Source organism: Cherax quadricarinatus, chromosome 49 (genome assembly GCF_038502225.1).
Source record: "Cherax quadricarinatus isolate ZL_2023a chromosome 49, ASM3850222v1, whole genome shotgun sequence".
Taxonomy (NCBI): Eukaryota; Metazoa; Arthropoda; class Malacostraca; order Decapoda; family Parastacidae; genus Cherax; species Cherax quadricarinatus.
In genome coordinates this window covers 3,991,971-4,018,119 of record NC_091340.1, presented here as the reverse complement: position 1 = coordinate 4,018,119, position 26,149 = coordinate 3,991,971, and the positions used below count along the sequence as shown (strand labels likewise).

At 42.2% G+C, this 26,149-nt stretch overlaps 1 protein-coding gene across 10 annotated transcripts in view; it reads right to left on the bottom strand.

The window, feature by feature from the left end:
- Positions 1 to 26,149, bottom strand: part of zip (myosin heavy chain 10) — a 295,638-nt gene that overhangs the window by 56,175 nt on the left and 213,314 nt on the right. For 7 of the 10 annotated variants that reach the window (XM_053788409.2, XM_053788413.2, XM_053788411.2 and 4 more), the window contains one exon: positions 15,778 to 15,798. The exons of the other annotated variants lie outside the window; for them this stretch is intronic. In XM_053788409.2, the coding sequence (XP_053644384.1) occupies positions 15,778 to 15,798 (21 nt within the window). The remainder of the gene's footprint in view (positions 1 to 15,777; positions 15,799 to 26,149) is intronic. 10 annotated transcript variants of the gene reach the window in all.

Here is a 26,149-nt window from a genome sequence, read left to right as displayed (position 1 = left end):
CAGATATTTGGGAGTGGACGTGTCAGCGGATGGGTCTATGAAAGATGAGGTGAATCATAGAATTGATGAGGGGAAAAGAGTGAGTGGTGCACTTAGGAGTCTGTGGAGACAAAGAACTTTGTCCTTGGAGGCAAAGAGGGGAATGTATGAGAGTATAGTTTTACCAACGCTCTTATATGGGTGTGAAGCATGGGTGATGAATGTTGCAGCGAGGAGAAGGCTGGAGGCAGTGGAGATGTCATGTCTGAGGGCAATGTGTGGTGTGAATATAATGCAGAGAATTCGTAGTTTTGGAAGTTAGGAGGAGGTGCGGGATTACCAAAACTGTTGTCCAGAGGGCTGAGGAAGGGTTGTTGAGGTGGTTCGGACATGTAGAGAGAATGGAGCGAAACAGAATGACTTCAAGAGTGTATCAGTCTGTAGTGGAAGGAAGGCGGGGTAGGGGTCGGCCTAGGAAAGGTTGGAGAGAGGGGGTAAAGGAGGTTTTGTGTGCGAGGGGCTTGGACTTCCAGCAGGCATGCATGAGCGTGTTTGATAGGAGTGAATGGAGACAAATGGTTTTTAATACTCGACGTGCTGTTGGAGTGTGAGCAAAGTAACATTTATGAAGGGGTTCAGGGAAACCGGCAGGCCGGACTTGAGTCCTGGAGATGGGAAGTACAGTGCCTGCACTCTGAAGGAGGGGTGTTAATGTTGCAGTTTAAAAACTGTAGTGTAAAGCACCCTTCTGGCAAGACAGTGATGGAGTGAATGATGGTGAAAGTTTTTCTTTTCCGGGCCACCTTGCCTTGGTGGGAATCGGCCAGTGTGATAATAAAAAAATAAAATTAATATATATATATATATATATATATATATATATATATATATATATATATATATATATATATATATATATATATATATATATATATATATATATATATATATATATATGCGCCACAGGGGGTGGAAATCTTTAACTCAAGTACTTTCATGCTTCTCAGTGCATCATCAGGAGCTATGCAATGTTGCAAGGGTGCAACTGAAGGAGTGAAGAGAAATTTTCTCAGAACAGCGCAGTGCGGCTCTGTCACCTGCTGCTGGCTCTCTCAGATTGTGGGCCAACTGTCAGTGTCATACCCAGCACTATCATCCCCATCCCCCCCATATGGGGTAAGAGGGTTTTGAGAAGTCAAGTATTATGAAATTAGAAGATATAATAGTCTGCCTCAAGCTTTTTCTACCCATTTAGAACAGGTCATGCGACTTGCAAAAATACATGTATAAATCACAACGCTGCAACTAGCTGAGGATTCAAACCCATGTTTTTTTTGGCCCGCCTCATGGCGAGGAAAAATTCCACTATGCTCTAACCCATGGGACCATACAATCCTACAAGAATCACGAACCCAGTAGAGCTAGGTGTTGTACTGTGATCCGAGGACATACGATGGTGTGGGTGCTTCAGAGCTAATTTCATCCTCCTCCATGTTTGGTGCACTAGCCTCCATGAGGAGTATATATAGTACTGTAACCATGAACAAGTGGTATTTAATCAATAACAACACTACGACTAGCAGAGGATTTGAACCCATGTTTTAGCCCGCCTCATAGCGAGCGAAAATTCCACGATGCTCTAACCCATGGGACCATACAATCCTACATGAATCATGCTGGGTGTGTGATTCTTGTAGGTACAACCTTGCACTGTGTACAACCTTTACAATAGCTACATTCTTTATGTGAATGATCCACTATTGTAATGTAACTTGTGTCACATGACCTGTTCCCATCAGTTAGAAGCTTAGGGCTGGCTATTAACTATCTCCTAGTTACTATACCTCATGCTTTCTGCAAACTGTGGGAGCATACCTCACTCGACCCCACATAGGATGGGGTGTGAGAGGGACCAGTGGGTGATTAGCATTCAGCCAGGCCTCCCTCCTTATTCAGAGATACTGGTGGCTGCCACCCACGTTAATATAATCTGAAAAACTTCCCCTTTCTCCTGTTGCTGCCCTTGCAACATTGCACAGCTCCTGATGACACAATGAGAAGTGTGAAAGTACTTGAGCTTAATATTCCCCCCCCCATGACTTGTCTTGCACATACTATATACAGTGGAACCTCGGTACTCGAACAATTTAGTATTTGAACTCTGTTCAAGACCCCTGGCAGTCTTCAAGCTGGCACTGGACAGGCACCTAAAATCGGTACCTGACCAGCCGGGCTGTGGCTCGTACGTTGGATTGCGTGCAGCCAGCAGTAACAGCCTGGTTCATCAGGCTCTGATCCACCAGGCGGCCTGGTCACAGACCAGGCCACAGGGGCGTTGACCCCCGGAACTCTCTCCAGGTATACTCCAGGTAAACGAATTGTTCGGTAGTCAAGCATGCTTGGCATTTTACCAAACACGACCTACCGGAACTTTGCTGTAAACTATTTCAAGTTTCCTCGCATTTTTTTTTTATATTATTTAAATAAATCACCATAGGGCCTAAGAGGGTCAGTGATAACAGCCAATCAAAAAGAAAATTGGTTGGGAAAAAATTGTTTGGTACTCGGACAGACTGACACAAACGAATTAAGTTCAAGTGCCAAGGTTCCACTGTATGTGTGTGTGATATATATATATATATATATATATATATATATATATATATATATATATATATATATATATATATATATATATATATATATAAAGCATAGTTGCTGATCCCCTACTTATGTTGTATTGCTCTTTGAATATCATAGTTAGTACCATCCATATGTTTTATATAGTCGACCCCTTGCTAGACTTAGCGGCTAGCATGTGTGAAGTCATGTGATGCAGCATGTGAGGCGAGACGTGCTGTCCCTTCCTCAGTCCATGGATAGACCTACAGTCGGTTACAGGCAGGCTCGGCCCTCTCACAACTAATATAAGTGTTACAACCCAGCAAGTGTGTTTATCTCCAACCATTATATCTCCACGAACCCTCTCAACATATATATTCTAAGGGTGGTAGACAGCAACCACCCAGGTAGGTAGTACTGTCCTGCCAAGTGAGTGTAAAACGGAAACCTGTAATTGTTTTGCATGATGGTAGGAGCTGTGCAATGTTGGAAAGGTAGCAACAGGAGAAAAAGGGAAAGTTTTCTCGAGTATGACAGCGTGACTCCCACTAGAGGCGCTGGCAGAAGTCACTCATATTGCACAGCTCCTAATGATGCACTGAGAAGTGTGAAAGTACTTGAGCTAATGATTTCCACCCCCATAGCTTGTCTTGCCTTAAGATCACCTGTCTGCAATTTTTGCATGTGCACACGTGCACACACACATTAATGCAACCACAAACATGTGTTATCTTAGGAATAAACCGGTTAGCCAGGGATTGAATCTGTGTTGTTTTAGCCCGCCTCCTGGAAAGTAAGTCAAAGCTCGCGACGTTCTGACCACTATACCATCAATCCTACAAACATCATGTACCTAGTAGCAATAGGAAGATTTCATGATGCAAGGACATACATGACTGTGGTAAACTCAGAACTAATTTCATTCTACTCCCGTTTGATATACCAGCCTTCACAAGCAGTCTGTATATTAATGCAACCATGTCTAGTGCTACTAGGTATATGATATTTGTAAGATTGATGGTGTAATAGAACGTCATGAGTTTCGACTTGCTTCCCAGGAGGTGGGCTAAAACAACATGGGTTCGATCCCCGGCTAGCCAGAGTTTGTTACTGCTAAAATACCACTTGTTCATGGTTGCATTAAAATGTCAACTGCTGTTGTAGTGTGTGCACTTCAAAGTTCGAGGTGCATATTCTGAGATGCTCTTCTGAATTCTACTGTTGTAATATGTGGCTATTTGAGTTACTGTTGTCTTCCTTCGGCTTGAACCATTCTGGCCATTCTCCTCTGAACTCTCATTAACAAGGCGTTTTTGCCCACAGAACTGCCGCTAATTGGATGTTGTGTTTTCACACCATTTTCTATAAACTACCCTGTTTGACCGTCACATAGATCGTATTTGTTCCCCAGTCTAATGTTTGGTCTGACCAACAACTGTACCTCTTGACCATGTCTGCATGCTTTCTAGTCACTGAGGTTCTGCCACGTGACAGGAAAATCGGATATTTGCATTAACGAGCAAGCGTAACTAATAAAATGGCCACTGAGTATATGTAAATGTAGGTTATATATATAAATGCTTGGTGAGGACTAAATTCTGCTGCTCCGTTATAGAAAAAATTAGGAAAAAGATTGGAACAGTATAAAACAAACTCTAATGACAATAGTGCCAAAGTCCAACATGAGGTAATTTGGAGTGCTAATGTCAGACTATCTCGCTTCCAATGATCGCAACAGTGTCATTATTATAACTGCAAGGAAAATGATAGGTTGGATAACTAGAACATTCAAAACTAGAGATGCCAAGCCAATGATGATACTCAAGTCACTTACTCAAGCTTGGAATATTGCCCTTTTAGAATAAATGAATTTGCAAACCTGGCGAATGTACCGAGCGCTTTCATTGCTCGAATAAATTCGGTCAAGCTTCTAAAATATTGGAAACGCACAAATCCCTCGATCTGTGCCTCTTGGAACGTTCCCAGACACTTCAGGTAGCTGTCGCCAGCTGTCAATATACATCTGATTCTAACACGATTCATCCACCTGCATCTACCTGCTCAAAATGACACCGACACATATTTGCAAATATGTGCTCCTTGTGCAGTGAAAACCCGAGGTGCCATACGGACCTATTCAACCTGCTATTAGTGGATGCAAGAAATATCACAATAAAAATTTACAAGTATAAGAGAAGAGTGGACCAGTACCTCCTGCTAGTACTAGATCAGGCAGACTGTGATGACTACGTTAACCTAGGGGGTTTCAGGCTGGGCTGTGTGAACACGAGGCAATATGACTTTCATGTTGATACCTTAACTCAAACTCTGAAAACTGATGCTATACACAAGCGAGCCAAGTTACAATACAAAATAAGATTATCTACACAACTCTCACTATGAAAACGAAAAATATTCTTCAAATTGTTATGCTAACAATGGCACGAGATAAAAACAACATTAATGAAGTAGAACAAACCACTGATGATAATTAGGGAATTGCAAAATAAAACAAATATAAAGACCACTATAGTTTAAGAAAAAATTATGCTAAATTAAAGCTTTAGTAAATACATGTGAGTATAACTGCAATGACAAGCCTCATTATATATGTAAACGATACCGGTAATCTGATTCCCAAGCACTGTGCATCACATCGTAAAAAAGTTAATACGTATATATCTTTATCTATAAACATTCTCCTCCCTAAAGTAACGTTTATTTCTTTCTATCCCTGGACTGCCATTTGGCATCAGATGTAGCCACCTCGGCATTAATTACGTCAATTTTTTACCCCCCCCCCTTATTAGAATCTTATTTAATTTCCTCACGGTGCTGTCAAGCATTGTTGATACTCTTCTTGCACGGGATGACTGTCTTATAAACTGCTGCTATTAAACAGAATGAGGTGTCTAATTAAACGATCGCCGAGACCATAGATGATTCAGCACAATGAAATATTTTATTCTGGCATGTTCATGAACCACACAAACTATAACAGCCTCCAAGAAAGTCACAAATTAATGCTCGACAAGGTTTATATTATACGAGGTAAAAGTATCCCGCATCAGTTTTTGAAAATAATAGTAATAGAAAAAAAACCTAGGCTGCTGTGTTCCCATTAAGTATAAAAACAAGGGCAACTAAGAAACGCAAAAAATAAAGCAAGCAATGGAGTATTTGCTATTATTTTATGAATGCAGAGCTTCAAGACTATGGACGACTGATTTATTATAATATAACTATGCATCTTCTCTTTTCTCGTTGCTCCTTTTGCATAAATTTTAATATTATCCCATCTGTACTTCCCCCCCCCCACGAAATCAGTGTATATTGCATCCGCATATTGATCGTCTTCTAATGTATGTTAAACCGTGAAGTAGTGAGTCTTGTAGTAGCGTAGCAGATGCTACCCGATACAGTAGCGAGTCGTGTAGTAGTGTAGCAGATGCTACCTGATACAGTAGTGAGTCGTAGTAGTGTAGCAGATGCTACCTGATACAGTAGTGAGTCGTGTAGTAGTGTAGCAGATGCTACCTGATACAGTAGTGAGTCGTGTAGTAGTGTAGCAGATGCTACCTGATACACAAGAATCTTGTTATAAGCCCGTGACGTTCTGGGTTCAGTACACGTGATTCCATATTTATTGTCTGTCTTTGATATATATACAGCAATTTTATTTATCAACTTTTTTTTTCAAAAGTTTGGTCACGTGGTGTCACTGCTATTTAGCCTATTTACGACATTTCCGGAGGGAAGGCCAATGTTCCCGTGGCCTGATCAACCTGGCTGTTACTGTTGGCCGCACGCAGTCCAACGTACGAACCACAGCCCGGTTAGTCAGGCACTGATTTGAGGAACTTGTTCAGGCTTCTCTTGATGAAAGCCAGAGGTTTGTTGGTAATTTCCCTTATGCACGGAGAGAGGGCGTTTACTAGTCGGGGACCTCTGACACTCATTGAGTTCTCTCAGTGGACTTGTTGCGCCCATGCTTGTTAGTCGGGGACCTCTGACACTCATTGAGCTCTCTCAGTGAACTTGTTGCACCCATGCTTGTTAGTCGGGGACCTCTGACACTCATTGAGCTCTCTCAGTGGACTTGTTGCACCCATGCTTATTAGTCGGGGACCTCTGACACTCATTGAGCTCTCTCAGTGGACTTGTTGCGCCCATGCTTATTAGGCGAGGTATTTTGCTGGCACCTCTGTGTGGTGACAGCTGTCTATGTTTCCTCTACCCTCACAGTCCAGTCTGGGATCACACTTTATTGTTGATTGTCCACTCAAAAAGACTGTTTGCTGCCAGCAGACTGCATAACCATCATTAACTGGCTTACCAGGCACTGCAGCAGGCAAGTGATCAGCTCCCAACATTTTACATACCTACTGATATAGCTTGCTGTCAGGAACTATTTCTTGTACAACGTTGTGATTTTTACCGTCTTCCATTCCATATTCGGGAGACTGAAATCTCCATATATGATATGGAGTTAAAAGATTTTCAAGGGAACTTACATGTCTAATGTGAGCCATGAATTCCTTCGTCACTGCTGACTAATTTATATACAAGGATAATTACCTGGTACTAGATTCTATCTTTAACATCTGGAACTTCAACTGCATCAACTGATGACTTCAGTTCTGGGCCGCAAAACTCAGTCTTTCTCATGTTACTCATACTAAGCTTTCCAGACCATTTCATTAAGGCCCTAATTTAATTATTTGTTGTGAAACAATGTCAAACAGCATTACAATGATTTGTATTGGGCTGCCCAGGGTTGGTGTCAAGCAGGTCTTAACTTTATTAGTGTGTGGTCAGTGTTGTGGGACATGTTCCGTACAAGGTCAAGGGTAACTTGCAATCTTGTTTAGACATACAAAGACAACAGACTAATCGAGAGATTACAAGCACTCTGGAAAATAACCAAAATTAGTGTGACATTCTTATTTTAAAAGTTCAAATAATTTTCATGGCTTTCACTACAGTTTTCAAAGTGTTACGCGATTTTACCATAACTATTTAAGGCAGCTGCCAGCTTCAGGAAGTCCCCAAAAAATTATTACATTTTCGATCCCATAGGTCCAAAGACTCAGCTCACTGGGAAGAGTACATCAAAAGATTCATTAGGGAAACTAAGGATTCCTGAAGAGCTGGTGCACACCAGCATTTTCTTCTAGTCGGGTTATGAAAATTTATCTGTCCGGCTCATGCGCTTAAGGAAAAAAAAATGACTTTGAACACTTCCAACGATTTGTGCAATATTTTGCAATCACATTGTTGCTTCCTTTGTGAAGTTGGACTGTATGTGCACTTTAAGGCCTCGTGATCTCCCATGAATGTAAACTTTCTCCAAAGTATACGAGCACACATACCAGAGAAGTATTTTGCATTTCTTAACAGACGAGATAAAAATTCAAGAAGTGAACTTTTCTTACTTTCAGCAACTGATTCTATGCCTGAAACTGGAAATATGACTAAATATTAAAGTTTAGCAAAATTTGTGTTTTCCTTTTATCCTGTGCAACTAGAAATTCCTTAGCAATCCGGCAGCGGCTGGACACCATTAGTAGAGTTCGTAGCTGACTCATTGTGTTAAATTGCTAAACATGAATTCACTATGTATTTTTGTAGGATCTGTTTCTTTTCAGTAATAATAATAATGATACCGCATTAAGTTTTATTTGGAGATGTCATGTGTAGTACTATTCAGTTTTTTTTTCGATTTCATAAATGGCTTTACTACTGTGTGTAAAGGAGGTCAACGCCCCCGCGGCCCGGTCCCAGACCAGGCCTCGCGAGAGAAGTAGTATATTGGCCCATGATATATCCATAACCATTTTCATTCATGTATCAGCCAGACCCACTCATTCAGAAGTTAGCTAAAGCGTCTGTTTCAGTAACTACTTTGCAACTTGTTTCACTCAGCTATATAACTATTAAGAGAAACCAATTTTTAGTGCCTATTCCCAGGTGCCACACACCGGGAGTTAGTCTTGAGCTTACATAATCACCACCTGATAAGCTCCATTAAAAAAAAAATCCCCCCCCTTACCTCAAAAAACACAGAAAAGTAAAAGTTTAAAGTATTCTTCAGGATAAGCCCTCTTAGGAGATTTTGTTTGATAGAGGTCACTAGTGACAGCACTAGTGGGTTAATGAGTGGTGGTTGTGGAGGATAATGTTATCACACGTTACATGATGTTGGGATACCCAAACTGTTCTCCCCTTCCCCTGCACCCGTCATCAATAGCAGCGGATGTTAGCCTCACCGTCCACTTGAGAGGTGCACTACACTGCTACAGTACATCCTGACCATCTGCTGCGGCTGCTCTTGCTACACAACCTGTTGCTTTCGTGGCTATGTAGGCCTGCTGGCCGCCTGCACCAACAACTTAATTGACTAGGCAGTCTCAGGCTAGGCTGCAGGGTCAGAATAACTGTGGAAACCAGTCAAACAAATCGCTGTCCCACTACTTTCAACCCACCAATCTCTAGTCTATCATCCACGATAAAACATTTGATCATCGTTTCCTTAGGTTACCCTAGGGCGACGGCGTTCACCGACTCGAATTAATATCTCGTGTATCACCATAAGGCCCACATCCCAGGCGCTAACATGGTTAGTAAGTGGTGGCAGGTAATGGTGTAATGGTGTGTTTGATTTCGGTAAGGTAGTTAAGATGCCATTTGTGCTGCACGCACCGTGGCCCCGCCCGCCAATCTGGCAATACAACATGATCCAGCTTGACTTATGGAGTCACCTAAGGCCCACACATAATGGTGCTCCTGCCTAATGTATCGCAATCTTCGTTCTCACTCCAGGCTCCCTACACTGTCACTGAAGAGCGCGCGCCCGCCTCATGTATTGCTCGTCTATATTTTTAGTTAAAGGACGAAATTAGAAGGTAATGGATGGGAAAAAAAAATATGGGTGATGAGCGAGATCAAGTAGGTTATCCACGAAGAGTGTTTTACTCTGAGATTACATAGATTTTTAGCCACTCCTCTTCGCATATGACAGCTTAAAATGTGTCCACTGACGAGGTCCAGTAGAGAATAAAGTCCATTAATTTTCCATGGTCCCCTTCGTACTTTTCTTGCTCGAGAATTTTATTGTTCCCTTTAATTTTCCTCTGTAATACTATATGTCACTTTTTTTTTTTTAAAGAGTAGTCTCAATACTTCTTTATCACAATCTTCTATTGGTATCAAATGCCGCATCACCATTTTCTTGGGTGGAACACCGTTCCTTGTCAACTTCAATAGTTGTCTATGGGTTTTTTTTTATTACAGTAACTAAAGGAACTTGGCTAGGTTCGTGTGTATAATCCTTGTTGCACTCTTGACTGGTGTGCTGCCTGGCACCTGGAGGATGAATATTGGCTCTGGTGTCATGTGTTCTTAATAGAAGTGCAGATATTTTGTCTTTTACTTTAAGTGCAATAGTTTATCCGTTTAGGACAATCTGCTGCTTAACTGAAGAGATGTTTATAGTCAATGTATCATAGGTCTTCATATTTACAGTCCAAGAAGATACGTCCTTCCTGCCGCACTCAGAACAGATTTTTGCCCATCTACAAAATTAGCCGATACCAACCGATTCTGATACTTTGGCATACCTCTGGTTTCACACATACCTACCTGTAATCTACCTGTTGTTGATTCCAGGGTTCATCGCCCTCCCCCCGTCGGCATGGTCCCAAGCCAATTATCAGCTCACATCGCTGTCACTGAAACAGTGGGCTATATAAAGGAATCTTTTGCTTTGAAGAGGCTGGAAAATTTACTTTCGAGATCTTGTCGTGAGAATGCGTCTAGGCAATATTTAATTTTATTAGTAACTCTTCCACTAGTGTCTTAACTTTACTCTGTTTACTTTCATGTTGGCTGTGAAAGTAGCTATGAATTGCCTCGTGCAGATCTGGTTCGCACGTCTGCTCGTTGTTGCTGCTGCATGTGGTGTGTTCTCACTCCAGCACATCCTCTAAATAACAGTTATTTCGCTGATGTTAAGACAGTTTAATGGATAACAGTTCACTTTCCTATTGGTGATTATTTGACTGCATTCTTGGGAGCCCTGTGGGTCCCAGTTTTCTGGTCTCTCCTCGAAGCTTTTAAATGGTTAGTTTGCTTTCTAGACACTTAGGTAAACCCAAGATAAAAAACGTAAATTGAGAAATAAATTATGGGTAAAATTCTTTGTGACCAATACTGACCAAGCTCGTCCAGTCACAAATTCTGACTTTTTTCTTGGGTTGCCCAACGCTGCCGCTAAGTTCCCACCCCCGAACACCGAAGCCACAGTGCCACCACCAGAGCCGCTAACTCGTGTATAAACTGCCCGGACTGTGTAAACGTTTTCAGGATAGTTCTATCCCTCACAGCCCGAACTGATGCCAGACTTCGTTGTTGCCTGCATCGTCAACCAGGCTGTTTCTACTAGCGGTTCATAGGCTACAATAGCCATCACATCCTGGGTTACGTAAAACATTACATTTCACTCATCTAGAGCTTCATCAAAGTTGCTGGTAAGCGAAACTAGTCTTTCTTGTTACTGCACTTTGTCCATTTACGAAACACATCAGTATTCTTACCAGTAAATCACAACACAGGTTACCAGACATTCACAGCAGATAGTGGTTCATTCTACTACTAAAACATTACTTTCGTTGTGGAAATATTTCTTATATCTTCTGGTAGACATTATATCTGTTGTTAACATTTCTCTAATTATGCTTTTGATAAGTTTTCTTTATACTTCCTCTCATATCACTCACTCCAATAAAAAATGGCTGTGTGCAGAATGGGGACCTGACCCTCAGGTACCATCTTTCTCTTCCGTTCCCGAGTACATTCTAAGTGCCTTGAGTCGATGTCTTGATTCTCCGCAAATGTTGATACAAGAGAACATCTTATCAACATCTATGATCACAGACTATTCAACATCTTTCTGGAACTGTTAAAAGTGTACAAGTCTTTAAGAGGAAACTGGACATGTATCCCCACAAAGTGCCAGATCAACCAGGATGTGATGGCAATGGAGGCCAGCAGACCTCCAGCAGCCAACAGCACGACTGACCTGGCAAGCACCAGATAAGCCTCACCCTGGGCCGGGCTCTGAGAGTGGAAAAAAAACTCTAAAATCAAAGGTTTATCAAAGGTATACCTACATATTTCAGTTATAATATCTTTCCTGCCTATATGAGCCGTGAGCACAATATTTGAGAGCACAAATACTTGAATAGTACAGCCATTAGCTTAACTTTTCTAGTTTTCAAATTTCTCACAAGCCACAGTATGTAGGCAGGCTTATCATTAAGTCTTAGACGGGTTACACTAAACTTCCTAAACATCTCCTCCCGCTGGCTAGATTAACTGGTTGTCAGCACATGAATCTGTGTGTATATATTTGCAAAAAACTAATAGCTGAGGCATATTATTTACATCTGTGCTGAGATTTTCTCCATGTGTTAGGGAGTGATGGAACAACCAGTGGGTCAGTGTTGTAGTCAACAAAGCTCGCAATCGGTGAATATCTCCATTTCTTGCAATTTTTTTCCTCTTCATTTTCCTGTAGTTGCAAGTTCATCTAGGTGCTGAGGTGGCTTGAATCACTTGGCTCCCTATCTAAAAATATCACAGCAAATCTATGATAGCTAAGAATACTATGATAACTAACACAAACTGCCTCCTTATCACATGAAGGACAAAGCTGTCTTAAAACTTAAACCATTAAGTTACACATATTTAAAAAAAATAGACATTAAAATTAAATACATGAAAGGCGGACACACGAGCATTCTAACAAAAGAACATCTACATACTACACAAAATGTTCTAGTCGTATGAAACTTTTCTATTAGGTTTCTAAGACTATGTAATTAATAAGCTCGCGCAGTTAGAGCAGCGAGACGTTACCGTGAGAGGAGTCACCAGCTGGACACTATCATTAGGCAAACAATTTTTGCAACACATTATAGTACCGAGACAACACATTGCTACACACTAAGGACGACCACGTACGTAGGAGGCACAACTCCCTTTATAACCCCATGCAAGTATCCCCTGTTAGGGAGAGGCAACCAAGTAGCTTAACAGACGCTCCCAAACCATTCTCGTACAGACCTACAATATAACCACACCACACACTATCCATAACACACCCTCACACTAACCACACCAGAGTAGCCTTGCTACTGCCATATACTCCCACACTATAACTACAAAATACACCCCTAAACAGAGCATGTTTTCCATATTAAGTCCTCCTAATATTAACATTTCTTTGAGCTAATGATGAAATGAAAATTCAGACGAAGGAGTTCCAGGACCAGACAACCAATATTCATTTCCAATTTAACACCCTACCATATTATCCTTATCTCTTCAAATTTGTTATTGAAAGTTAACTCATGCTCTCATCTCTTATGTATAAATTTTATCTCTGTCTGGTCCATAGGTTTGATGAAAATGGTTTTCAAAACCGACAAGTTGAAGAATGAGGCATTTGGGAATCAATAAAGATTCCCAAATTTTGCACGAGTGTCTCATTCTCCTGACATATACATAGAGTTTATGACCTAGGTCATTTTGAGGTCACAGGACAAACACGCTTATGTAATATATTAAACTGAATAATAAACAGGTATATTAAATCTTACATATTTAGAATTAGGAGAAGACAGGGAAGATATTAAGTATTTTTTGGGTCAAAAAACAAAATGTTAGAGTTGTTTACCGGGTCTAGGACAGTAGCAGCACTGGGGTATCATCTCGCAAAATTATCCAGCATGATACAGACTGATTCAGTGTCAAAACAAAAAAAACTACAAACATTGTGTATCTGCAGGCTTCTGTTACAATACTGTTGAAACAACGGAGTATACATTATACTAACGAGTCACGAAATCGTACTAGTACTAAGAGAACTCGCTCCATAGGCTTGGTAATATTAGGGGTTGCCTTACCAAGGGTCGAGTACAACTAGTTCAGGATACATGAGCACACAGTACTTGACTGATACACGTACAGTGAGTGTAGTGATTTATATATACACAATTATCCCAGTTACTGTTAGATACTTCATCAATATTTACTTTTATGCAAATAGTTTATGAATCTGATATCCCAGAGGTGATACGTTGACCCACAGATTAAGTCGAGAGAGATGAAATTCTTTAACAGAATTTCTGTCGTCTGTGCATTCTAAATAGGTATAGTTAAATAGGTACATGATTTATTATCCATGTTATAATGTTCCAAACATAACAGTTGTTCTATGACTTCAAAATGACCTGGATCATAACTTTTGACCTATATATCAGAGAGGTGAAATATGCAAGACCACAGGGAACTTTCAATACCAAATTTAAAGAAATTGGGATATTGTAGGATGTTAAAATGTATAGAAATATTTGTTTAGTCCTGCACCTCCCCACTATAACCACACTACTGTCCTGCACCTCCCCGCTATAACCACACTACTGTCCTGCACCTCCCCACTATAACCACACTACTGTCCTGCACCTCCCCACTATAACCACACTACTGTCCTGGACCTCCCCACTATAACCACACTACTGTCCTGCACCTCCCCACTATAACCACACTACTGTCCTGCACCTCCCCACTATAACCACACTACTGTCCTGCACCTCCCCACTATAACCACACTACTGTCCTGCACCTCCCCACTATAACCACACTACTGTCCTGCACCTCCCCCCTATAACCACACTACTGTCCTGCACCTCCCCACTATAACCACACTACTGTCCTGCACCTCCCCACTATAACCACACTACTGTCCTGCACCTCCCCACTATAACCACACTACTGTCCTGCACCTCCCCACTATAACCACACTACTGTCCTGCACCTCCCCACTATAACCACACTACTGTCCTGCACCTCCCCACTATAACCACACTACTGTCCTGCACCTCCCCACTATAACCACACTACTGTCCTGCACCTCCCCACTATAACCACACTACTGTCCTGCACCTCCCCACTATAACCACACTACTGTCCTGCACCTCCCCACTATAACCACACTACTGTCCTGCACCTCCCCACTATAACCACACTACTGTCCTGCACCTCCCCGCTATAACCACACTACTGTCCTGCACCTCCCCGCTATAACCACACTACTGTTCTGCACCTCCCCACTATAACCACACTACTGTCCTGCACCTCCCCACTATAACCACACTACTGTCCTGCACCTCCCCACTATAACCACACTACTGTCCTGCACCTCCCCACTATAACCACACTACTGTCCTGCACCTCCCCACTATAACCACACTACTGTCCTGCACCTCCCCACTATAACCACACTACTGTTCTGCACCTCCCCACTATAACCACACTACTGTCCTGCACCTCCCCACTATAACCACACTACTGTCCTGCACCTCCCCACTATAACCACACTACTGTCCTGGACCTCCCCACTATAACCACACTACTGTCCTGCACCTCCCCACTATAACCACACTACTGTCCTGCACCTCCCCGCTATAACCACACTACTGTCCTGCACCTCCCCGCTATAACCACACTACTGTCCTGCACCTCCCCACTATAACCACACTACTGTCCTGCACCTCCCCGCTATAACCACACTACTGTCCTGCACCTCCCCACTATAACCACACTACTGTCCTGCACCTCCCCGCTATAACCACACTACTGTCCTGCACCTCCCCACTATAACCACACTACTTACTGTCCTACACCTCCTCACTATAACCTTAACTATAATCTTTTGTACATAGTTCTACTGTCTTCAAGTTATGTCCTGGAATTTGTATTGATAAAGCCACTGGATGGCGAAACGTCTACAGTAAAGATACCCAGATGTTGTACATGCGTTTTAATTTCATAACCTTACCATACCCCAAAATCACACACCTCAATCATCACACAACACAACACACACTACACAACACACACTACACAACACACTATACACGCAGAACACACACACACACACACACACACACACACACACACACACACACACACACACACTCACTTTGGTCTAGTACACGTCCAGCTACCACCATCGCCTCCTCCCATGTTAATACAAACTAATACTAAGGGGGATTAAAGTGTCCATCGGACTAAACATAAAAAGTGGTGAGATGTCCGCGCCTTAGATCCTACCTTGTTCTCTTGATGAGCGGCCTGTAATGGTGAAAAACATATTACAACACCTGTTTCAAACAATTTATCAACGTCCCAACATGTATCACAAGTAATGCACACCTTAATGTTTATATCACATCTACGCTACGTCCTGTCAGAAAAAATGGGGTGAAATTTACCCTGTAGTCAAAATTGTCTGTTAAAAAAAAACACTCGACAACACGCTTAAAAAATCACTAATATTAAATATTTGTAAATATGAGTAGTAATAGTAGTGTGCAGAAGGAGTGGAAGGAAGCATGGTGTAGCTCCTGGCCCAGGGCCGGGAACTACACCAAACTCAGTCAAAGATGTACACTTAAAAGGAAGGTTACCTGCACACAGGCATAGTCTACTTCCCTCATACAAAAATATCTCACACTCTTGCTTATATGTTTCACTCTACTACACAAAATCACATTACTATAAATTAAAAATGGCAACAGCTCAGGTACACTAACCGTTCAACTGCACATGCAGGCTGTCTCAAACTACTGTTAGTATCACGTGACTACCACCAGGGAGAGACTACTTATGTCTTTACTATACATGCCAAAGTACTGTACAAGTCTTCATGCTCACCAATCCACATTAACTTTACCTACACATCTGGAATCCATCAAGTCTCTTCTTAAGCACCGTTTATAAATCATGGCGCTTAAGCCAAGACACCAACATCTCTTAGTGATACACTATTATATTTGTCGAAAATTTAATCATAATGATGACTCAATAAGTCATACGACCCAGACTTCCCACTTACTTTCCTGTCCACATCGTAAAAAATAAAGATCATATCCTAAGATGTGATTCTTTTACATGGTGTGTAAGTGTTAAAGACACATCCCAAGTAGTGTTCTAGAATATAAGCACCAGACAGTAGCCAACTTTGCCCTGTACGGCTGCTGGAACACACACAACATAACATCAATATGTGTACCGATTTGATAAAGCAAGAGTGTACCTGGAGTTTACCTGGAGAGAGTTCCGGGGGTCAACGCCCCCGCGGTCCGGTCTGTGACCAGGCCTCCTGGTGGATCAGAGCCTGATCAACCAGGCTGTTACTGCTGGCTGCACGCAAACCAACGTACGAGCCACAGCCCGGCTGGTCAGGTACCGACTTTAGGTGCTTGTCCAGTGCCAGCTTGAAGACTGATCCAGTAATCAAGACAGTTATGAAGTGTGTGTTCAAAGCTTCCATATCCTAGGTAGGTACAATCGATGTAAGAGTTTAGCCGTGGTTTCAGGGAGTGTCTTAGCTCCTCTTTCACCCTGGCCTCTAGCTGAAGACAACCACAACAATATCTCCTCCCCCTTCCCTTCCCAAACCCAGGCAACCGCAGTGGGAGCCCAGGAGCTGCAACAATAATCCCCCACACAGCTTTGATATACCTTTGAAGAGTTTCGAGAGTATATCTACTCTCTGAGCCCGGCCATGGGCCAGGCTCGTCTGGTGCTCGCCTGGTCAACCAGGCTGTTGCTGCTGGAGGTCCGTTGCCCCACATATCCATCACAGCCTGGTTGATCTGGCAACCATCCTTTTCCCACAGTGGGTTCCCAGAAGCTGCCACTACACCCCCCTTCCTCCTCCCCCTCCACTTCTGACCTGTATGCTCCCAGGAACGCAGACAAGCAAGACGCATCATACAGTAATTTAAGAGTGGAAAACTCTGGGAGCGGCTAGTCCCGTATCTGCAGACCAAAATCACTTCAGACGAAAGCAATAGGCTCGGCAGTGTAAAATGCCCCAAATTAAAAGCAGGGACGCCACGAGTACGATTAAATAAAACGCAGTAAAGGATTAGGACTATAACACCTACGCTTTACAGACGAGGGAAACAAATGCCCCTAGTTGCCTTTTAGGAGGAAACCTAATTTCCTCAAGTTTAAATTCCTGATCAACCGAGCTAAGGTGCCTTCACTGGATTGTGTGGCTAGCACAAACAGCCTGACCAGGATGCTTGCTCTGGGACAGGGCAGCGACCCCCCAAATTCAACTATTGCTAACACTTACGCCCAGCCATTACCTACCCCAACACTTACATATCCAGCGTGAGTGTACATGCGCCACATCATCCATCAGCCCCAGGCCGCCTCAACATTTATAGAAGTGTTCACTAGACAAGTTGGTGCACGGGGTACCTCATCAGCTGCACCAGTAGAAAAAACACTGTTGTAGGTATGTCACAGGACGAAGGTACCGGTGACTCTTACCTGTCAACCTATTACACTGAAAATGTCCTCCGAAAATATCCTGTTGATAGGGTACAGTGGAAGCTAATTTATCACAATATAATGTATATGGGACCACACTTTACGACCGAAGGTGATCCGATAAGCAGATGATCCAAGAACACAACGCAGTGTTGTGCAAACACAAAAAATAGGATTCTAACGAATACACTGTCATGAACAATGAACATGTTTGAAGACAACCTTATCAGCTTCCTCTTTGAATATAGCTCGAACCATACATAAAAAATGGCAAGTCTTGTTTCCTTTGCCTGAGAGACAGGAAAGATGTAAAAATTCCGTGTAACTCGAGTTGGAGGGTATCAACCACCTACTAAAATCGTTATGGGTGAACTTGCACCTGTAACCCAGATAGGTTCATGTTTACTTACGCGAGGGAGATAGTTTGAAGTACTGAATATAGCAGTTAGGAAAAAATCTGCAACAAAAAAATCTTCCAAATAACAACGAGACCTCCAAACACAAGCAGACGTAAAGCAGAGGTTGCCACGAACTCTGAGCGCAATTAAAGTATAAAAATTTATATATACTACATATCAATGACGAGAATAACGTAAAAATTCTGCAAGTGAGGTGTCCAAGAGACTGCACGTCATTAATGAGAGGGTGAATGAACAGGGCAATCTTCACGCGCCTCCAATTTGCAACACTAGTGGCATGTGTGTTAATGCTCGTCAGTGTGAACACTTGTGTTATATGTGATTTATTTCAGTCTTCCTGCAGCTACGTACATCAGACTGCTCGTACAGGGGCAAAATGGCACCAACCACCACCACCACCTTGTGGCATCCCGCTTGATCGCTCTTACCAAGCTAGGGGTCAGAGATCACCAGGGGTGAAAGTCACCATCAGGGCTCACTACCATCTTCAAACTTATTTTTGTTTTTACACTGGTTAATTCAGTCTAGCTCGACTACTTTGAAAGCTGACCCACCCAGCCTAAGGTCTACTATGCCACCCACAACAGACATCACACAATACCTGTTTATTACGAGCATAACTCATCACACTATCTCCAACTGTGCTGCTGTGAAACCTTTTAAGCTTTCACAACTGAGCCATAGTAGAATGCTTGACGATATTCTCATTAACCTACTGAAGTCTCCAAGCACAAGCTGGCAGACTTCATTACTTCATGCATGCAACCCTGTATTATATATCTGTGACCAGTTACTAGTGTTTTAAGAGACACTTAAAGTATCCCAGTCTTCTAACAACATATTCAATTTTCCACTATAACCAACCTTGTCCATAATTACCATCACATTTGACTTGTCTGTGTTGCAGAGGTCTCAGACCTCTGCAACACAATTGTCCTCAAAGATTTGTTAAGTTTTACCATGAATTAAAGAAAGATCCTAGACTTCACCTTACGAAACAGACAAAGCAAATATGATAGTAATTATGGACAAGGTAGATTATAGTGGGAAAATGAACATGTTATTAGAAGATGTGGGAAAATTACGTGCCTCTTAATACTCCCACACCCCAGCCTGAAGCCAAGGACTTACCTGGTCAACCAGGCTTTTAGAAATCCGATAAGTTGATATACAAGACATGTGCAGCATTTTGGTAACTGTTCTGGAAACGTTTTGCCAGCCAGTGGCTTCTTCAGTCCAATACATCGACGCCAAGCTGAGGGACCGATTACCTCAAACTTCTCTTCCACCGTTCTCTGTATTGGACTGAAGCCACAGGCTAGTGAAACGTTTCCAGAATAAAGATATCCAAATGCTGTCTGTACAAGCGCTTCGTATATCAACAGGCTGTTGCTGTTGACAGTCTACTGACCCACATATCCACCACAGCCTGGTAGATCCGACACTTGCCGGAGGTGGTGATCTAGTTTCCTCTTTAAAGACTTCTACACCTCTCCCTCTCCCCGGATGTTGATACAATGTTGTTATTGTGACTATGGCGTCCCCGCTTTTCACTGGGTTATTTTACATTTTCGTCTCTCATTCTCCAGTACCGGTACGTTATGTCAACCATCTACCATTTAACATGTGGCAGACTTAGTTAACCTGTTATTTCAGACTTAGTTAACCTGTTATTTCAGACTTAGTTAACCTGTTGAGTTTTACCCCCCCCCTCCCGGATATTCACAAAAGGAAATATATCTTTAGGGTATCTGGGATATCTAGATGGCCAATCTTTTTCAAGTACCCCTGGCAATGTACGATCTCCTATGGTAGTTGTATATACCCCTGCCAGTACTGGTTGTACCCTTCCCAGTCGTACATTAGACCTTTTTTGGTGTAAGCGTGGCTCGGCTTGTCCCACTGTTTTGCACCTCTGTACCACCTGCTGCTGCTCCTCATTTGTTCCGGTTTTTTGCGGGGTCAGCTCGTCTCTCCGTCGAAAAAGTTACACTGGTCATTTGTCATAACTCCGCTTTCTCAGTAGCGTCGAGGTCCAATCACGAGGAAGTTTGGGAAAGTAAAGCAATAACATTCTCAGAACTGCAATGAGGCTTAGAAATTTATCTTACGATAATTCGGAGGTACACAATTCATACACTTTGTAACGCTTCTGTATTCAATGTGTGCAATGGAATATGACAGGGAAGATGTCTACATTTTGCTCACATACAGAACAGGGTACAAGAGCCACACGTTGTGGGTGTTCCCAGAATGAAATAGGATAGGATCTAATTCAATAAGAGACCACAAATTATTAAAACAATGTTATAAACTTGGAGGTGTGGTAACTGCCGAGCAACATCCAGTTTAAAGGGTGTTAGGATAACACTGCACAGTTTGGTGCACAACTCTTAACCAAACCTGCACACCCACACGAAAGATTTCCGAAGGTGGAAAATACCTACAGTAAAAAGAAAGGTCGTGACGAGTTCTCTACCTTTCCACACCTTCTCTTAGCATAAGAAGCATCACTAATAAACCTCTGGCTGTTTTCTAGACGAAACTTCGATAATTTCCTCTAGTCAGCTCCTGATCAGAAGGGCTATTGATTGCATGTAGCCAGCAACAGCCTATTGATTGCATGTAGCCAGCAACAGCCAAGTCGAATGGGTCAGCAACCGGGAGGCCTGGGCTAGAACCAGGTCGCGGGATAACCCCAGAAATCATTCGTTACATTTATGTGAATTCATCTGCACTCTGAACACAAACTAATAACGAGAACACATTTATATATACAGATTCCTACACAAGCCCACATGTTCCAACCTGTACTCTCATTCATATGACTTCACAAAAAGACATTATATAGCAACGTAAATCTGAATAATGAATACACTACTCACTGTTTTTGTAACAAGCGAACTGTGCCTAATGAAACTATTGACTGCTTGTAAAGTAAACTGTGCCTAGTATTATTACTACTACTACTACGAAGTAAACCATACCCCCGGCCGGGATTGAACCCGCGGTCATAGAGTCTCAAAACTCCAGCCCGTCGCTGGACCGCGGGTTCAATCCCGGCCGGGGGTATGGTTTATTTGCAATCGTGTCATTACGATTTCTTAAGTCATGTTGACTACTACGAAGTACCAGTTATACCGAGGTTTCCAGCTACGGATAAAGCTAAATAAGTAAACAAATGTAACTAACATTAAACTACCTCCACCTCTTAGTATCTCATCTCACCCACAACAACCAAACAATCTACCCACTCCCCCCCTAATACTCTATGAACCATCCCCCCTTCACACCCACCATCACTCTCCCTATTTCCCCACACCATCCTACCTCTTGGCCTCTCCCTTCCAAGACCTCCTTCCCAATCAACCCCCAATGACCCACCCACTCCAACCTCCCACCACCACCCACCACCCCCTGAGCCACACCGTCCCACCCACTCCCTGCCTAGCTTTCTTCGCGCGGACACACTTTTTTTTTTTAATCAGAATGCCGCCACCTGCACTCATAACCCAGCTCATTAGCGAGCAATTAACTCAGAAATTGGTGCTGCGGAGCGACTTTCAGTAAGTGTGAGATAAAACTAACACAATCGATAAGAAACACTACCACGAAGAACATTTACGTGGCTGTAGCAATCTCCATATGGTGCAGTGCAGGAGAGGCATCACAGCTGAGATCTGAGAGTAACCTCCTTACCACCACCACTAGCACCGCCGCCACACCTCAACCCTCACCACCATTACCCACTACACATCAACCCTCATTATTACCACCACCACCACACTTGAACCATCACTATCACCACTAAAAACACCAACACACCGAAACCAAGCCTATCATCACCACACTTCAACTCTCACTATCAAGGCAAGGTGTCACCACCATTCCATCCAGGTCATGAGACAAGTTTACTACATGTACCTGGTAACTTATGCTATTATAATATACACAGCGATTATATATTAACAATTGTGTTGTTAAGCTTAGCAGTAATAATTAAAGTTGAAAATAAAAAAAAGATTAGTGTTAATATAACTATCTATAGCTTAGCCAATAAGAGATCAATGTATCATCTAACATGGTCAAAACTTTTTACATTTTGCCAGAAGACATCAAAAACACTGCTGGAACAAGTTTAAAAGTCAAGAGGAAACTAGACAATTTCCTCCGCTAAGTGCCTGATCAACCAGACTGTGACATATGTGGGCCAGTAAGCCGCCAGCAACATCAGCCTGATTGATCAGGCAAGCATGAAATAAACCTGACCCAGGCTGGGCTGTGGGAGCATAAAGAACTAAACCCATCAAAAGTTTACCACCAAAACACCTCAACCATGGTTATCACCACCACACCTCAATCATCTTTATCACAACCACCACAGCTCAACCATGGTCATCGCAACCACAACTCAACCATGGTCATCACAACCACCACAACTCAACCATGGTTATCACAACTACATCCCAACCATGGTTATCACAACCACCACAGCACAACCATGGTCATCACACCCACCACAACTCAAACCATGGTCATCACAACTACCACAACTCAACCATGGTTATCACAACTACATCCCAACCAATACATCCCAACCATGGTCATCACAACCACCACATCCCAACCATGGTTATCACAACTACCACATCCCAACCATGGTTATCACAACCACCACAGTACAACCATGGTTATCACAACCACCACAGCACAACCATGGTTATCACAACCACAGCACAACCATGGTTATCACAACCACCACAACTGTCAATAATACAACCACTGTGACACTGTGGCTAGAGGCGAGGACATGTAGATGTGAGCAAAGGGTCATCGGAGCGGATGTGCCAGGGTGCCCTGTGTGCTGGGTATGACAGCTGGGTGAGCTATAAGGTTGGCACTAGTGCCAGTAAACCAAGTTTTGGTGGTGGTGAATCCACCATGTGATAATATTACCATCATATCAACAAAGTCTTGCAGCGAGCAGTGGAAGAGACGATGCTTAATGCCGATAAGTTCCAACTGTTTAGATACGGAAAGAATAAACCAGGAAAACCATATCAAAGCACAATCGAGAATAAGTAATGTAAGATGATCTATACTTTTAGAGAAAAAAAAATGGAAATGCAGTAAAGGCAGAAAAATGTCAGGGTGGATAAACTTTAAAACAGGAGAACAAACATCAACAATATTTAATTGTCAAATCACTTTTGTATCTCTCATCTAGAATACTGTGCTGGATACAAGTTATAATATGCCGACACGTAGTGCAGAAAGACAAAATACAATCGCTACGATATGATTATTCGAAACTTTTTGGTTACGAGACCTTGACAGATGTGGTCAAGGTAGCAAGGTCACATGTGGACCATTACACTCACCAGGTACACACCTGGATCAAAGGATAGAATTTTGTTTTATGCATACATCTCCAAGACAGGAGAAAGAACTGGAAAATATAGAGGTCGTTTAATTCCAGCATAGAATCAATAAAATATTGAAACTGCGGAACTGCATAAAGTGGAAGTCATAATATATATATATATATATATATATATATATATATATATATATATATATATATATATATATATATATATAAAGAGTAGAGGACGCTATGGGAACAGTAAGAAAATACCGTGTCAACATCGATGGCCCAAGACTATTCAACTTCTATCACCAGATATCCGAGATATTACCAGAACAAATTAACAAGTCTTAAGAAGGAAATTGGACCATCCCTTTATTATAAAGACAGTGAAGAGGCATTTTACTAGACAGTAAAGACCTGTGACACTAAGAGAACTAAGTGTCAAAGGTCTCCGACTCTTCAACGCCCTGCCTTCGCCCTGCCTCTGGCTGTCTAAAAGAGGGAAATGGATAAATTTTTCAAATCAGTGCCTGACTAGCCGAGCTGTGGTTGATACGTTGGACTGTGTGCGGTCAACAGTAACAACCTGCTTGACGAGGACTTTATCCTACAGGAGTCTTGGTCCGGGCCAAGAGGGTACTGACCCCGGAAACGTACATCAGGTATCACAGACACCTGCTATAAGTAGTTGTGATTGATGTGGGTATGTCGGATACTAACAAAAAAAAAAAGCTGGTTGATCAGACTGCCAATACCTGATATACCTCTGATGAGTTTCGAATCTTTCTAATCCAGGACCCCGGGCATGGGTCAGGCTCGTCTGGTGCTCGCCTGGTCAACCAGGCTGTTGCTGCTGGTGGCCCGCAGTCCTATATATCCACCAAAGCCTGGTTGATCAGGCTTTGAAGCCTCGGATTAGGTCGCCAGGGTATCAGTCCCCTTAACCAGTGACGGGTGTCAGAGGCGACTGTCAGCACGATGTCTGGGTAAACCCGGGCAACGCTCAATTCTGGACGCCTATCATAACGGCTGGTATACTTAAGCATGAGAGGATGTTGTATCCCACAATTTCTCTGCTACCCAATAATTACAACCCATTAAAATAACCAATATTTAATATAAAGTAACAATTTGCTTGAGCTGGATGCCAGACCAGCCTGGTATATTATCACTAATAAGGTGTAGGGAGTCACACTAAAGAAAAACCAGGCACTTAGCTTTCAAAATTTAGTTATACCCCTCACAATATATTGATCTATGAAGTCAATCTTAACTTTTAACAAATACAACGACAAACACGAACACTGCCAAGCCAAAACTAATACAAAAGAAGGTCACAAAAAAACTAAAATAACCGGCATCACTTGAGACAATTAAATCCTTAACGTGGAAACTAGTGTTGCCGAGGTGCCTACACGTACCTTGGTAATTATCTCAACTACCAGACAGTGTTAAAGGGCAAGTCAGTTCCTCTATGTTTATTTTTCCCTTACAATCTACCTTGTTTATAATTACTATCACATTAGCTTTGTCTGTTTCGTAAGGTGAAGTTTAAGATCTTTCCTTAATTTATGGTATAACTTAAATCGTTGATGATAATTGCTCAGACCTGTACAACCTGTGGTGTCGATATAAACAACCTGTGGTTTTAATATAAACCTGTGGTTTATATTAAAATACATTCATAAGACAGTTTAACTACTGAAAAAGGCAAACTTGCCCATGTAAGGCAGGTTTTACTCTCACCCGACCACTGCCACTCGTGTTTCTCTCTGCCACTATCACACCATTTCCTTCTGAAAGCTTAAGTGAATCAGAGTATTTAATATTAATCCACTGTCGAGATTTTTATTCAATATTTTTACCGCCTTAAACCCTTTTGTTTGTATCCCATATGTACACTTTCCTTAAATAACCTCGTGTATACTTGCCAGGACTACACCTCCAGTGTTCTCTATCACTACGTAAATACCACAAGTGCAATTAATTCATTACATTCGACATTTTTGTGCAAATTTCCCAGCGTATTAGGAACCAACTTACAATATACAAAACCCAAATGAAATTATTCCTCTTTAAGTGTGTTGTGATATACCTGTGACCTGTTTCCAGTGTCTTCCTACTCCCACAGCCCGGCCTGGAGAGGACTTTTCTGGTGCTAGCCTGGTCAACCAGGCTGTTGCTAATGGAGGCCCGCTAACCCACATATCCTCACAGCTTGGGTTATCTGGTATCATTTAGTTTTTCCAAAGTTAATTTGTTTATTGGTGAGATTAATTTAGATTAAAAAAAAAAACTCACTGACGACAGGTAGTGATGGATTCCAAGGGTCTGGCGACTATGTAGT